This window comes from Suncus etruscus, chromosome 7 (genome assembly GCF_024139225.1).
Source record: "Suncus etruscus isolate mSunEtr1 chromosome 7, mSunEtr1.pri.cur, whole genome shotgun sequence".
In the NCBI taxonomy this organism is placed as follows: domain Eukaryota; kingdom Metazoa; phylum Chordata; class Mammalia; order Eulipotyphla; family Soricidae; genus Suncus; species Suncus etruscus.
The window spans coordinates 100715873-100731338 of NC_064854.1; the positions used below are offsets into that span (position 1 = coordinate 100715873).

Below are 15466 nucleotides of genomic sequence, written 5' to 3' on the forward strand. Positions count from 1 at the left end.
TGGTATAAATGGTATTATTTCTAATATACAAAAAAAAGGCATACAATTTATTAGATACTTCTAAGTTTATACTTGCATTTTAATAATTTATATTTTTGTTTTGGAGCCACATTTTGGGTGCTTACTCCAGGGACCAACCTGACATGGTTCAGGGTACCATAGGGGGTGTTAGGAATAGATCCTGGGTCAGATGCCTGAAAAGCAAGTGCCCTACCATTCTACTATCTCTCCACACTGTCCTTCCATTCTTCCAGCAGTAAACTATGCATGATTTCCTCTGGGAAGAAAGAATGTTAAACTTCAGAGGAAAGCCGCTTACTGTTCATTGCCTTCTTTGCATTAAGTGGACCTGTTTGCCAGTTGAGAGGCAAGACAACCTGGCAGTAAAAAGTCTAGACCTTAGATCTGAATGCTCTATTGCTTACTAACTGAGTGCTCTTAGAACGAATTTACTTTTTAGTTCTTGATTCATAAAATGGGCTAATAATAGTACCTTTTCCCATGGATTGTTGTGAGGGTTAAATAAAATATTGAAGTATTCAGAACAGCCAAAACAATATCAAGTGTTTAATAAGTGTGTTTGTGTCACATCTGGCAGTATTCAGGGCTTAATCCTGATTCTGTTCTCAGGGATCATTCCTGACAGAGCTGAGAGTATTCTGTGGGATGCTAGAGATAAAACCTGGGTCAGCTGCATGCAAGGCAAGCACCTTACTCGCACTTTACTTTTTCTGGCCTCATATATATGTTTTCTTGAAAAATAAAATTAAAGGAGATACTTTAAATTGCATCTTACTAAAAGGACCTATATTATTGTAGTTGGAAAGTTTTAAATGCACCAGTAGCCAAAATCTTATTATATGGAGAACTTATTATATTGAAGCAAAGTTTGCAAAGCAGAAGTGTCTTTTTTATTTTTGGTGTTTTTTTTCCTTCCTTCCTTCCTTCCTTCCTTCCTTCCTTCCTTTCTTCCTTCCTTCCTTCTTCTTTCCTTCCTCCTTCCTTCCTTCCTTCCTTCCTTCCTTCCTTCCTTCCTTCCTTCCTTCCTTCCACTTTGTGAAGTATTTGTGAGGGATGAGGGGATTCATAGGACATGATTATAAAGCCTGGATAGGCTCTGACATATTTAGTTATGCAGCTCCTGCTTCTGTAAGTGCTCTAGCTAGACATCTGTGAGGCTAGGCATGTTCATACCAGAGGAATTTGCAGCTCCACTACCTCAGTGGTCAGAGAACAGAGAAGGACTTTGCTTTTGAAGTCTTTGGAAGTGTCAAAAGAATGTGAACTCCTGTGCACAGAGGAAGGTGTGTTCATAGTACAGTTGCTTTTTCCCCCTTCTTTTTCTTTTTTTTTTTAAAGAACAAGACAAAGAAGAGGCAGGGAGTCCCTCTGGGAGTCATTTCTTCTTCTACAATGGCATGGCCACATGATGTCCTCTCGAGGGTCTTGACTCAGGAATGCTCTTTTCCTCTTCCTCACCTGCAGGTTCTTTGGAGCAAATCTGGAGAATCTGGTCTGATGTTAGGTGCTTTCCTTTGCACCCAGGCGAGGTTCCTGGGCTTCGGACACGGGATAGATAACTCCAGAGGAAGTGGGGGTGGCGGCCGTGGTCCCTCCAAATCACTTACCTTAGGAAACAGGCTGTGAAAAGGATGCAGAGCTGGCCCGCTTTCGCCCAGTCAGTCCTCTGGTCTGTGGAGCCTGCGACTCCTCCCTCCCCAGGCCACCTCGGTGTCACAGCCGTCGCCAACTGCGCTTCCATCTGCCCTTCCGCCCCATCCTCCCACCATCTGGCCCACTCAGCAGCTGGCGAGTCTCCCCGAGGCCTTCCCTCTCACCGACCGAGTGAGTGAGTGAGTGAGTCCTGCGTCCCTCCGCCGCCCGCGTCCTCCATCCCGCCTCTGGGTCCCACTCACCTCTGAGGAGGCTGCAGAACCAGTGAGTGTGCCTCCCCCCATGCCCGAAGCCCTCCCTCCATTCCCACCGGAGCGGCTTCGGCGCTGGGCTCGCGGTTCTTCCGGATGCACGCGGATGCCGAACGCCCCACTACTCGCCGGGGGTGAAGGTCCCCCATGAGGCACCACTCACTACCTCTGGTCTTTGGGACCTCTGGGAGCCGAGCGGCATGGGCGGGGCCTCCGTGTGGGCGGGGCTCCGGCATGGACGGGACCTCCCATGTGGGCGGGGCCTCCGGTGTGGACGGGTCCTCCTATGTGGGCGAGGCCTCCGGTGCGGGCGGGGTCTCACATGTAGGCGTGGCCTCCAGGGATGGGGCGGGCGCGGGGGTGACTCAGCCCTCTGGCCCCGCGGTCCGTGCTTCCGGCATGGGCGGGGCCTCGTATGTGGGCGTGACCACCTGTGGGCCTCGAGGGGCGGGGCGGGCGCGGGGCTGACTCCGCCAGCTGACACCGTCATGGGCGGGGTCTCCTATATGGGCGTGGCCACATTCGTGGGGCGGGGCCTTCCGGGGGCGGGGCGGGCGAGGGGGTGACTCAGTCCTCTGGCCCCGCGGTCCGTGCCTCCGGCAGAGGCGGGGCCTCCGGCGTGGGCGCGGCTATATTGTGGGCGTGGTCACATCTATGGGCGGGCCCTCTTAGGGGCGGGGCCGACACGGGGGTGACTCAGCCGGCTGGCCCCGCGGTCCGTGCGTCCGTCCGTCCGTCAGCCGGGCAGGCGGGGCGGAGAAAATGGCGCTGCCCCCCGCCGGGGCCCTCGCGCCGCCGCCCGATTTGCAGCAGCTGTCGGCACTGCAGCAGCCCGAGCCGAGCGGGGTCCCGTTGCACTCCCCCTGGACCTTCTGGCTCGACAGGTGAGGCGGGAGTTGGGGGGAGGCGAAGCGAGCAGCGTCTGCCAGCGCCCGGGGTCCCCTCCAGCCTTGCCTCTCCCTGACACACCCCAGAGTGGACGTCCGACCCCGGCTGGTGCCCTCCGGCTCCGCTGCACTGGAGATCCGGGGCGGCCTCGGTGCTTGGGGCCTGGGGCTTGGATGGGGGCCGGGCGGTGGCCGCACCTCTCCCCGCCCCCTGGAGAGGAGAGGAGAGGAGAGGAGGCGCGCAGCCCCTAAAGTTTGGGCAGCACTTTCTCCTCGATTGCATGCCCCGAGACTGGGTCGGAAATGGGCATCCCTGTGCAGCGGGCACAGCGACCCGTTCTGGGTACCCCTGGGGGATCCGAAGCAGCTCTGGTCGCGGACTTCGCGGTGCCCGTCCCTGCGGGAAGTGTGCGGTAGAGGAAGAGGGGCCCCCCTCTTTCTGCCGCTCCTGCACCCTTAAGCTCCCCCCAACTCCTGGGAATCTCTCCCCTCCCAGGGGCAGGGGTTTCTCGAGCGCGTGCTTTGGTGCCACACCAGCTCCCGGCTGCACCTCACCTGGTCCTGTAAGTGGGGACAGCTACAGCCCCCCAACCCCAGCCCTGTGGACCCCTCACCTGTGCACCTTCCAGAAGGCCTCCACGACCGTCCCCCCCCCTTCCTCCTCCCCTCCTGCTTGCCTAGATTTTTTTTCTTGAGAATGTTTAAAGCCTCTGCTGTTGGGTTGTACTGCTGGAAATTAAGCTTCTTTTCCTTCGAAGTCTCAGTCTCTGCACAACACGCCCTTTCGGTTAAGTAAGTGTCAAGGAGCAGAGTTGTTTTTTTGTTTTGTTTTGTTTTGTTTTGTTTTTTTGACCCTTATCTGTGCTTGGCATGTAGCAGGAACACAGGAAATTCTCCTCGATGGAGGCATAAACCCCTAGGTCCCCTTTTAGCATCTGCCTAAGTTGGACAAGTGGGTGGCTGTGGTCCCCCAGAGATTTTGAGGAAACTGTATCTGCCCTGTTGAATCTTTGTGGGAAAGTGTATACGTCATAGGTTTGTGAAATTGACTTGATAGAAAAATCTGGTTTTAAAAGACTTTGCATAAAAATGCGGGGGGGGATTAGTTTCTGGAAGTAATATTTGTGTGTGTGTGTGTGTGTGTGTGTGTGTGTGTGTTGTGTTGTGTTAGGAGAAGGGTACTAGGGTACTGAGCGCGTGTTTCCCCCTGACCTCAGGGCAGACCCCACTCATGAAACACTGATCTCTTTTAGGAGCCAGAAGTTCACTCCTTCTCTCCTGTGGGATTAGCACCCCTTCATCAGAATGGATTCTTGAACTAGTGTCATTTCCCAGCTCACAAGTTGGGTGGGAGATAGCTGAGTCTTCCTTTTTACGGAACTTTTTCACTTTCCTTCTGTGAAGCTGAGAGAGCAAAATTGTGGTTTTGGCAATTTGCCCCCCAAGTGAAATCTCTTGTATCTTTGTTTTTTCGAAGACACAGCTGTAACCGTTGCACTGCCTGGTCGCTGTAGTCGTGGAGTGCAGCCTGAGCCTATGGTCTAACTCAGTGGTGGGCAACCTTTCTTTTCAATTGAGCCAAATCTCGCCAAAACCAAAACCACGATTGAAATTTGAGAGCCACATTTTTAAAACCGAAAATACATAGGATGGTACACTGCTTTTTAGTTTCAATAAGTTTTTATTGAGAATATTCTGCATGCAAGTATCCACATAGGGAGGATACAAATAACACAACTAAGAAAATAAAACTTTAGAAGGATATTATTTATGATTACCGAAAATACATAGGATGGTACACTGCTTTTTAGTTTCAATAAGTTTTTATTGAGAATATTCTGCATGCAAGTATCCACATAGGGAGGATACAAATAACACAACTAAGAAAATAAAACTTTAGAAGGATATTATTTATGATTACGTTAAATTCTGTAAAATTTGCTTTACAATGTAGAGAAAATTACATCCTGACAATGACCGACAAAGTCACAAACACTAATGTGAACATTGGCGTTGGTTCTGATCAAAGCTGTCTGGAGACTGCCACCGGGGCTGCACATAGGGCTCTGACAGAGGCTAGGAGCAGAGTTCTAATTCCTGGAGTGGCCGCCAGGCACACAGATGAGCCGCATTAAAAAGTGTAAAGAGCCGCGGCTTGCCGATCACTGGTCTAACTTGTGGAAACTGTTGACTGAAGGACACGGTCGCAAGCATGACTCTCCATAAAGGGACAACACAATATAGCAAAACACAACTCTTTGCGACTTTCTAGTATCTTTGAAGATAAGCATATGATGACTTTGTGAGGACACAGACTATTAGTTTCTTTCCTACTATGTATTTGTTTTTATTTCCTATAAGTTGATCATCAAACGAAAAGTTATTGCTAGTATCTGTGTCTGAAAAATAATCATGTCCTGTGGCTAAGGCCTTAGGCATAACTAGAGGTTTATTTAGGTTGAGGTTTAGGATGTGGACTGTCTTCCTCTTTTCTGGATAATTGAAGCCCTGTCCTGTCTTGACTCCGGGAGGTCTCCCAGTTATGTGTCTGTCTGCCTTGTTTTCATGGCTTTGTGATCCCTTTCCTCTGAGTTTTATCCATAGAAATTACTCCTTGGGTCATTTTTTTTATACCTTTCTACACCAGAGACCTCATCTGTGATAAGCTTTCAGCACTATCTCAACACTTTTGATTCTCCACATTTTGTACATACACATCCAGCAACTCCTCTGGCACCATGCCTCTACCTAATGCTTTTTTGAGGTGCAGCATTGCCAGCATACTTTAGCTTCCCTCCAGACTTACTTTCTTCAGTCTGTCTTGCCCAGGTGCAAAGTTTATTTAAATAGCAACTCCATCTTTCTAATTGTTCACCCCGAGGTCTTAGATTCATCATCTTCCCTCCTCACTTCCCCCACCCCATGTTTTCCTGTCTTCTCTTATATCCTCCCTCCTTCCCTGATCCCATTTCCTCCTTTTCCTCCCTTCTCCCTATTCTTTTTCTTCCCTATCCTCTTCTCCCTCTCCCCCTCCCTACACTCACCTCCTTGTTCTCCTTCCCTCCCTCTTCTTTCATTCTCTTTTCCCTGCCTCTTCCCCTCCCTCCTTCTTCCTTCCTCATCACAGTCTTTTGGGATTTGTGGTAAACACTTTGGCCTTTGGTTGGAGTGATACTGAATGATTCTTAATATCCTCTCTCCTCCTTCCTCTTCTCTTCTCCCTCCAATCTTCCCTTGTCCTATATGCACAGTCAAGAAATGCTGTTCTTTTTACTATCAAACTTAGTTTGGTAAGTTTATTTGTTTTGTTTTGTTTTGTTTTGTTTTTTGAGCCACATCCAGTTGCCCTTTTGCAAGACACGTGTCCTCTCTGTTGTACTATCTCCAGTCCCTACTATCAGAACTCATCCAGAATGTAATTCTTAATTTTAGCATGCTAGATCTTAAACCACAAGGAAATGACATACTTTAAGTCAGGGCTTCATAACTTTTTCTATTCACAACCCCTTTTTACCCAAGAAATTAGAAGTGGGTGGGGAATGGGGCACACCCAGGGTGCTCAGGGATCACTCCTGATATTGCTCAGGGAAATACTTGGTTTTAGTGATCAAACCCAAATCTGCTGTGTGAGTAGGGTAAGCAGCTTACCCCCTGTACTATTTCCATGGCCTAATGCATTTTTATACTGCCCGGGTACATAAAATAGGTATGTATAAATCAACTCAAACATTTGCTGACAATAAATCATAAATTGATTTTAAGGCACACTGTTCACATTCCACTTATTCGGTTACCTACGGGGGTGGTCACATTTCCCAGTTTAAGAAGCTAGGACAGTATGAATATAGCAAAAGTACTATAGTTAAGTACTATTCAATACTCATTGAATAGTTTCCAAATAGCTCTCTCTGCCTCTAACCTTGTTTCTCCATTCTGTTCAAAACACAGCCTCTACAGTGGTCTCTCTAATAGTGTATCATTTTTCTGCTTCCTGTATCACTCAAACCAGAGGCCAAAGTGCTTACCACATAGCTAGGCCCTTCCTGCCCCACCCAGCACTTCGACTACTTCTGTACTGTCTCTCTTTTCAGATCCTTCTATTCTCCGACCCCTTTTTCTTTCGGTGTTATCCTTAGTACAGACTGCCCTATGGATAGTCCTTCCCACCTGCAATTTCTGTGTTCTTTGTGCTGCAGATTCTACTCAAATGGCATTTTTGAACGAGCCTTCCCTAACACTGGCAATGTGATGTGCACCTTCCCCACTAGACAACTTTCGCCAGTCTCTTTTTCAAGATTGCTTGCTGCTTCTCGGCATCTCTGTCCTCAGTACTGGGTCAGCATCCCACACCCTAACCCCAAAGCTTTAAGGAATGGTGGCTGTCCACCCATGGGACTTTCCTCTCTTGTGATTGTTCATATTACTAATTATCATGCATATGTCTCCCATCTGTAACTCTGATCCCTCCTCTAAGCTCTGACCACTCACTTCTGAGAACCCAGCAGGTCACAGGCACTTAAATAGCAATACTGACCATTCAGTACCTAGGCTCATTTTTCTCAGCTCTTTGATCTATTGTGGGCTGGTTAACAATATCAGTCTTACTACCAGTTTTTCAGAGTTTGCTCCTTGGATTCTTTTCTCACTCAAGTGCCCAGTTCAGTACAGTTCTGAACATCTCACTGGGGCTTCACCTCGTGAGAAGTGCCCCGAGTCTGAGCTGCCCCTTTCCTGACCTTTCTCTGCAGCGATGGTCCTCTTGGTCTGCAGGAGCAGTGGGAATCCAAGTCCTTTCCTTCTCTAAGTGGCTGCCTTGAACTGGCATGTCTTGGAAACTTGACCTGATAATTTCCAAACTTCCCTCTCTTCTTTTTCTCAGCTGCGGGTATTGGTATGTTGACCCAATGTCTCCCACCACCTGAGGCCATCCCTGTTGTGGGTTTGCAGGCCTGATAAGTGCAATTGAAGAGCTCCAACCCTACTCTTTTAGTCATCTCCAGCTCCTGGCAGTGCTTGGGAAATTATATGCATTGTTGAGGATTGAGAAAGAGTTAGGTATGTGCACAGCTAGTACCTTACCCCCCTGTATTCTCTCCAGCCTCCCACACCTCCTGTTACCACAGCAGCTAGGAATGCTTGTGTTGAGGTTTTGTTTGCTTTGGTTTGGTTTTTTTGAAATGAACCACTGTAACTTGGAAAAAAGTTCCTAGTTTCGGGGCTGAAGAGATAGCATAGTAATAGGGCATTTGTCTTGCATGCGGCTGACCCGGGAGGGACCCGGTTTGATCCCCAGCATCTCATATGGTCCCTCAGCCTGACAGAGGCGATTTCTGAGTAACCCTTGAGCCCCGCTGGGTGTGGCCCCAAAACCAATCAACAAATCAAGAAATAATAAATAAATAAAGCTTTTTTTAAAATTTTTTTAAATGTTCCTAGTTTCAATAAAAGTAAAAAATTATGTACTTATAGATACAGCACAGATTTTTTTGCTTTGCTGTTTTAGGAATGAAACCCATCTCCATTTGCCTATCATTGTTTCCTCATTTCCAAAATAATTTTTAGTCTGTTTAGTCTGTCCTTTTGCTCCAGTGACAGACTGGCAGACTGCTTGCCCTTTTCCTGGATAAAACACACATTTGCCAGCCTCTGATATTTGTCTCAGGATATTGCCTTTCCCCCTGAAAAGCTGCCAATCTTTCTTGAAGGCCCTACTTATGTGCCAAATCTCTGGAATTGTCCTGAAAGAGCCCTGGTACCAAGCTGGATCGAGTCCAACCCTTGTCAGTGAGTTCTCAGAAAGATACTTGGTTCTGTTTTGTTTTGTTTTTATTTTTTGGATTTATTTTTTGGATGCTTGGGTTTTTATTAACAAAGGTTCACCATGGCCTACTGACCTATCCCCTCAGATGTTGCTCAGCCTGCCAGTGTTAAAGTTTGATCCTCACAGCTTTCAGCCAGCTGATTGGCTCTGACTGTTAAAGATTCCCCAAATGTTCCCAATACTATCCAGGACCTGCACAGTCAGACCTCGGGTGTGGAAGGTAGTTTTGCAAAATTTTAAGAAAGCCTGAGGCCTCAGAACATGGAACTTAATGGTTCTGTTGTTGAGGGGATTAATGGAGTTGCCAGTTACTGTCCTGATGCTGAGAATTCAAGAGCGAGCACAATCAGGGACTGGCCTCCTAAATGGGAAGCTTGAGAATACACACTGCAGCGCCTCACTGGCAGGTTCTGAGAGGAATTGAATTCTTCAAGGACTTGCCTCTCAGGGTGCTGTGCATTCAAATGCAGTACAACATGCCTCATGACAGCAGCTCAGGTGGGGACGTGGGGTGCTGCTCATCAAAGGTGACCCTAAATCATTCTAGTTCATGGAGTGTCTTACTGTGGCTGTGTGAGGACGCTGTATGGAAAGTCAAGCAAGCAGAGAGAATGGCTAGCCACTTGGCTCTTCCTTTCCCTTTTGACCCCATTTTTGCTCTTTTGAATCCCCTGTTTCTTTAAATGGATCAGGATGTTATTTTTCTGCAAGGGGCAAAGGACCCCTAAGTAGATCAGGCAAGGCAAAAGCCCAGGGGAGAAGACTTTCCGCCATTTCGACTGCAGGTTAATGGTTGCTTCCTGCAGATGGTCCTGAATGCCCCAGATATCCTCTCAGGAAAGTTACCAGCCTTTTTGTTTTTGGAACTTGCTAATTAAAAAAATCCTCTCCTGTTGCCAGTACTGGAGATGTCCTTTCCTCACTTTCAAATCTAGGCAAGTTGGCAAAATATTGGTGATCTGGCATGATGCCAGTGCAAGATGTGGTTTCACCAAGTTCTCCTGTCAGTGCTAACAGTGTTAGCTTTTCTATGCTGAAAGAGGTAATAGATTTAAAGATGGGATATATTATACCCCCTCAAGGAGCTAATAGGCTAGGAATGAACATATATGCCAGGATAAATCAAAGTTAAATAAACAGTGGAATAAAAGCAAAATACTGAGATTGTCATTTCAACAGAAACCATATTAAATGCTAATGGTAGGGCCTGGACCATTTTGTGCATGACTTTACTCAAGTAGGAAGCTACTCCAAACCACAGATCTCAGAGTGATTAAATGGAAAACATCTTTAATGGAATGATTGATAATTTAGGTCAGGCTTCAGCTTAAAACTGAGTCTCTGATGTCAGTAAATTCAACAAGACAGAGCACTGTCTTTTACACTTCCCCCTGACACTTGTTCTTTGGGCTGAAATCAAAGACTCTTTCACAAAAGGGTTGGGGGGAGATTGGCATCATTGGTATTCTTGCTAGCCGTGTGTGTGTGTGTGTGTGTGTGTGTGTGTGTGTGTGTGTGTGTGCGCGTGTGTTGTTGGGCTTTCCCATATATCCCATGGTGTTACCATTTATTATGGTTATATGATTAAGGATGCACAGGCTGGCACAGATAGTCTTTAATATATAGAAGCATATGATTATATATATATATGTATATATATGTTTTGAGGGGCAAGCCTGGCTGTGCTAGGGGTAACTTCTAGCACTTTGCTCAGAGATAACTCCGGGCAGAGATCAATGTGGTGCTGAGAATCAAACCCAGTATGCAAGTACGTGCTGTACTGTCTCATAGAAAGTAGGCCCAGTTTTTCAAATATTCTTCTACTTTCTAGTCATCTAGAATTCTGTAGATGGGGCCCAGATGTGCCCTGTGATTCTCCCAGGTGATATTGCCAGAATAGACCATATTGATGAGCATGAGGTGTATGTACTTGCAAGGTTCAAGGATGTTTTTACAAGTTTATTCCTTTGTAAAGAAGCACGTGCAAGTTTCTGGTAGCTTGTAAGTGGTGCTGTAGTGACTAAGAGCCTGACAGGTAATGGTTAAAATAATTTCCTTAGGTATTTACAAAGGCCTCTATCCCAGTATCTTTATTCACGAGATTTTCCTGAAGTAATTTTGTTTTTAGGAGTTTAGTGGAGAAGGAAAGTTAACACTGCTGATATGTCTTAATTGTAGGTTGTGTTTGTGGCAGAATTGGATTCAGGGGTAACTTTAATGAATAGATCACACTTTAAGTCATCAGTTTAGGCAACTGACTAAGGATGGGGTTGCCAAGTAACAAGTTCAAGTTGTTCAAGTTCCAATTCTGCCAGTAACCAATTTGTTTTTTTGGGAGTGGGGACAAGTGACTTTACCTCCCTAGGAATCATCATCTTATCTACAGAGTCGGGTTGCAATTTTTGTTTATCTTGTGGTATTGGAATTAGGTAAAAAGTGAACATCAGGTTCTGAAGCTGTAGGAAACTGGCTAGGACACTTTCTTTGCATACAGCTGACCAGGATTCATATCAATAAGATCCTCTGAGCTTAACAGGAGTAATTCCTAAATTAACAGCAAGAAATAAGCCTGAGTACCACCCATTCTTGCCCTAAAAACAAAACAAAACAAAAACCCGAACATTTTACCCTCTGATGCTCATTTCTCTGAACCTCCTGGAGAATCTCTGCCTCCTAAATCGGCTCACCTAGGTTCCAAAAACTTGCTTCCAAACATATAAGGTCGTAACTGCTTTTGATTCTTTTATACCAGTTACCTCTTCTTCTGTCATCAGTCCAAGAGACATGATGAACTCATTTGCTATTGAGTGCCCTCATATCTTGTAGTATTATACTTATTTATAAACTACATAACAACCTTTAATTGCTTGTAAAATATGCCACTGCAAGGATATTATTATTAATGTAAATGTGATAGAAACTACATTAGTTAATATTGTGATATAAACCAAATCTGTAACAATATAAAAAGAAGAAAATACCAATTTTTGTAATTTAGATTCTCATCTCAGTATAGATTACGATGGTTTCAAAACAAATATGGCTATGTTTGTATTGCACAAATGTAACACAGGTTTAATTACTGCCACCCCATATAGTCCTCAGGGTTCTGATATGAGCTTCTATGAGCATGACAAGTTGTGGCACAACAGTGGAAAGAAAGAAAAATGATGACAAGTGACAGAAAAGACAGAAACTTCTTCCTCCATGGTTGTGGAATACCCCATCCAAAACCATCACAAAGTATTATATTCTACTTCTATGCATATATGTATTTCAAATACTGTGCTAATAAATAATTAAAATGAATCCTGAATTATAAATACCAGTTGTGGAATGCACCCTATTGCTGGGGCCTCAAAAGACAGTGCCTGGAAAGCTACTGAATGCAAGAGATTCAATTTTGGGCCCAACACAAAGCATGGTTCCATCTTTTTTTTTAAGCTATCTTCCTAGTCCAGGTCTATCTTTACAAATTCTAAAATGTCAAATTATATTCTTAAAAGTCTAAGGCTATAAATTAATTTTCACCAACAATAACAACTATCATTAATATGCAACCCTAAACTATCAAGAACTTTCTATTTGTCTAAAGCTCAAGTGCTTCATTCTTTGACACTGAGTGTAGAGTAACATGCAGGTTTTGATGTGTTTATTATTCACAGAGGGCTTTTTTAAATGTCAGTACTGTTGGACATATTTAATCATTAGTTATTCTAGTACATAAAAACTGAGAGTAATGTTATAAAGCTCCGTGTGACCAAAATATAGCTTCAGATGCTTCCAGTCATGCAGCATAAAAAATGGAATTTGATAAACTGGACCATCTTGTAAGATTCAAAGATTTGTAATAATAACATCAACTTTATATTAGTTAACTTGAATTTATTAATGAACTGGGAATAAAAAGTGAATTGTATTGTTCCAGTAACCACATACTCTATTTTGGTGCCACAGGTCCCTGACATCAGAGTGGCAGATTCTATGCTAAGTGAATGTGGGCAGTATTTGGTTTGGACTCAGGGCCTCGGGCTTGTAAGGCAGGCACATTGAGCTACTGAACCATCTCCTGGGCTTCTTGCATCACATTTATAATTTTTTTTATAATTTTTTATTATGAATTATGAGAACAAAAGATGCAAAGAAAGAGGATAAGGTAAAGTTACAGTGGAAGGACAATCACCCATAACATAATTATCAGAAGAAGTCCCCTTGCTGATATCTTAACTTTGAACTTTCACCAAAGAAAGTTAAGATAAATAAAACAGAATCCATGTGCAATTACTTTTTCCCTCAAGTCCCCAGATTGTAGCACATTATAATATTTCTTAACAGCACACAAGGCAATCTAAAGCCATCAAACTTACATAACTCCTTAAACATTAGAGGCATAGTATTTTTTACATTTCCATGTACATGCATATTAGCTTAAGTTAACCTCAAATTTTAAGTGGGTGTGTTTTAAGGATTAGAGTCAAAGGAGCACAGTAAAAACGGTGTTAGAGTGGCAATTGTTATTTGCATAGGCCCACCAAAATATGAGAGGCATGGAAAGGAATAGCCTTGGCCTAAATACAAAGAGATCCTACCCCTGAAGTTTTCTGGCATAGGACCAGCTCTAGGCCTCAGGAAAGTTATCGTTCGCTCCAAGACATTGTCCGTAGCGCCAACACACTTATCACACAGTCTCTGTTGTTGGTCTCATGATTCTGTATTAAAGATTCTGGAATCTGCATGTCCTACATTGAAGTCATGATGTGGAGTGCCTTCTCGTTTCACCTCACCATGAAAGGGGAATGCAATAAGCCCTGTCCTGTAAGCAGGTCGTTGTTGATAAGTCTTCTCAGTGTTATGGGAAGTCTCTTTTGAGCTGGTCGATGTCTGAGCAGTGGTAGGGTCTTCCGTGGTAGAGGATTGCTTCCAGGTGATGTTATAGACAAACCTCACCATAAAGGGGCAATACAGCAAGTCCTGTCCAGTAAGCAGGTAATTGTTCTTGTTGTCTTCTCAGTGTTAAGGGATGTCTCTTTTGAGTAGATCGATGTCAGAGCAGCTGTAGGGTTGTCCCTGGTACGGGAATGCCTCCGGGTGATGTTATATACAACCTTGGATGTTTTGTAAATGTCTTCTGTAGATCAAGGGGTAAATGGAGATTGCCCATTCTTCTGAGGCCTGTGCCAGGTCTTTATGTCAATGTTCAGGGTGTAAGGTCTCATTGCACTACAAGATTTGTGTGTTCCCATTTCTATTAGATAAGAACTTATTGGTATGTATAGTATTTCCCCATGTTAGTGTGCCTACGCAAACAAGATATAAAGCCACATGGTGCTATCAGATATATGGGGGCATAAGAACATTTCCAACAAGACCCATGACTTGGTTCAAACATAAGTATTAAACTGAGGGATTCTTTCACACCAAATTCCATATTGAGCAGTTCACAAAGAGAAGATAAAAAATATGGGGGGGGGAATCATCACTGTATAAGAAAGTATTTAGCAAAAGTTATAGCCGTCAAAGAAAACACCCATAAAATGTTGAAAAGATATGTGCCCTTTTTATGCCATTTAAAATAGTTTGGTGGGTGTTAACTCTAGGGCACCACTTTGGTCTGTGAATTAGGACTCAACAGTACTTAAGTTAGAAAGGGTAAAAAAGGAGTAATGATGATAGGAGTTAAAGAAGTTAAAGAGAAATATGAACTTATGAAGGGGTATGCAAAAGGGCAGAGTACAAAATGGACATACTGCATACATAAAAACATAATTCAATGATAGTGAGTACTATTAATGTTTCTTGTGAGAGTACTATTAATGTTTCTTGTCCGCGCGATTTTGAACACATTTATAATTTTAAACATTTTTACAGGAGTGTGATGATTCTTGGAGAAAGGTTGTAGGAGAAACAAGAAATTGTACTATCTCTACCCTTATCCTTTTTGGAACAGCATGCCTTATTTTATAAGCCCAATTAATAAAAAGAAAAAACTTCAACCCACAGATATTCAAGCCATAAAAAGTTGGCCAAAGAAAGCACACTGTCTTAAAGCAAAAAGGGAAAGGGGGGTGGTGGGAGGGAGAGAGAGAAGAAGGGAAGGAGAGGGAAAAATAGACCTACCACAAAAGCAGGCAGGGGGAGGCAGAAGAAGGGCAGGAGAAGAGAGTGAGAGGGTAACTGGGGACATTGGTGGCAGGAAATGTACACAGCGAAGGGTGTGGTTCATTGCTGTTCATTGATGGGAACACAATTATGAACAATTTTATAAATATTTTATGTATACATTTATATCACATATTCATAATTTATAGTTTAAATCTTAATTTATAATTATATTTATAATATATATTTTATATATATAATGTATATTTTAAATGGTCCACGGGCTTGAGCAATAGTTCAATGGTAGGGCCCTTGCTTTCCTTGTGGTTTGACCTAGGTTTAATCCTTGGCATCCCATGGCGTCCCTCAAGCTCACCAAGAGTAGTTCCTGAGTGAAGAACTAGGAGTCTCCCCTGAGCACAGCAAGGTTTGGGTCCAAAACAAAGAAAAATGTTGGCCATGAAAATGGTTCTTCCTAGTTTTGATGAAAAGAGTGACTACAAGTGCTAAGAAAAAAACTTAAAATGTCAGGAATCACGCTGAGTTTAATATGCATTTTCTTTGCTGGAGAGGGGTGTTTGTACTTACAAAAACCTACTGGCAGCTGACTATACCCTGATGAGATAGCCTACTATAGTTATAGGTGAGAGCCTACTATATCTAAGAGAGAGAGAGAGAGAGAGAGAGATCAATAGGTAGTTAGATAAATTGGATATGAGACTGATTGATTGCTT

At 44.0% G+C, this 15466-nt stretch overlaps 1 protein-coding gene across 2 annotated transcripts in view; it reads left to right on the forward strand.

Moving 5' to 3' along the window:
* Positions 1-2665: 2665 nt before the first annotated feature.
* The window catches only part of EIF4E3 (eukaryotic translation initiation factor 4E family member 3), a 524040-nt gene continuing 511239 nt past the window's right edge, over positions 2666-15466 (forward strand). For both annotated transcript variants that reach the window (XM_049776965.1, XM_049776966.1), the window contains exon 1: positions 2666-2809. In XM_049776965.1, coding sequence (XP_049632922.1) covers positions 2688-2809 — 122 coding nt within the window. In that variant the 5' untranslated portion in view covers positions 2666-2687. The remainder of the gene's footprint in view (positions 2810-15466) is intronic.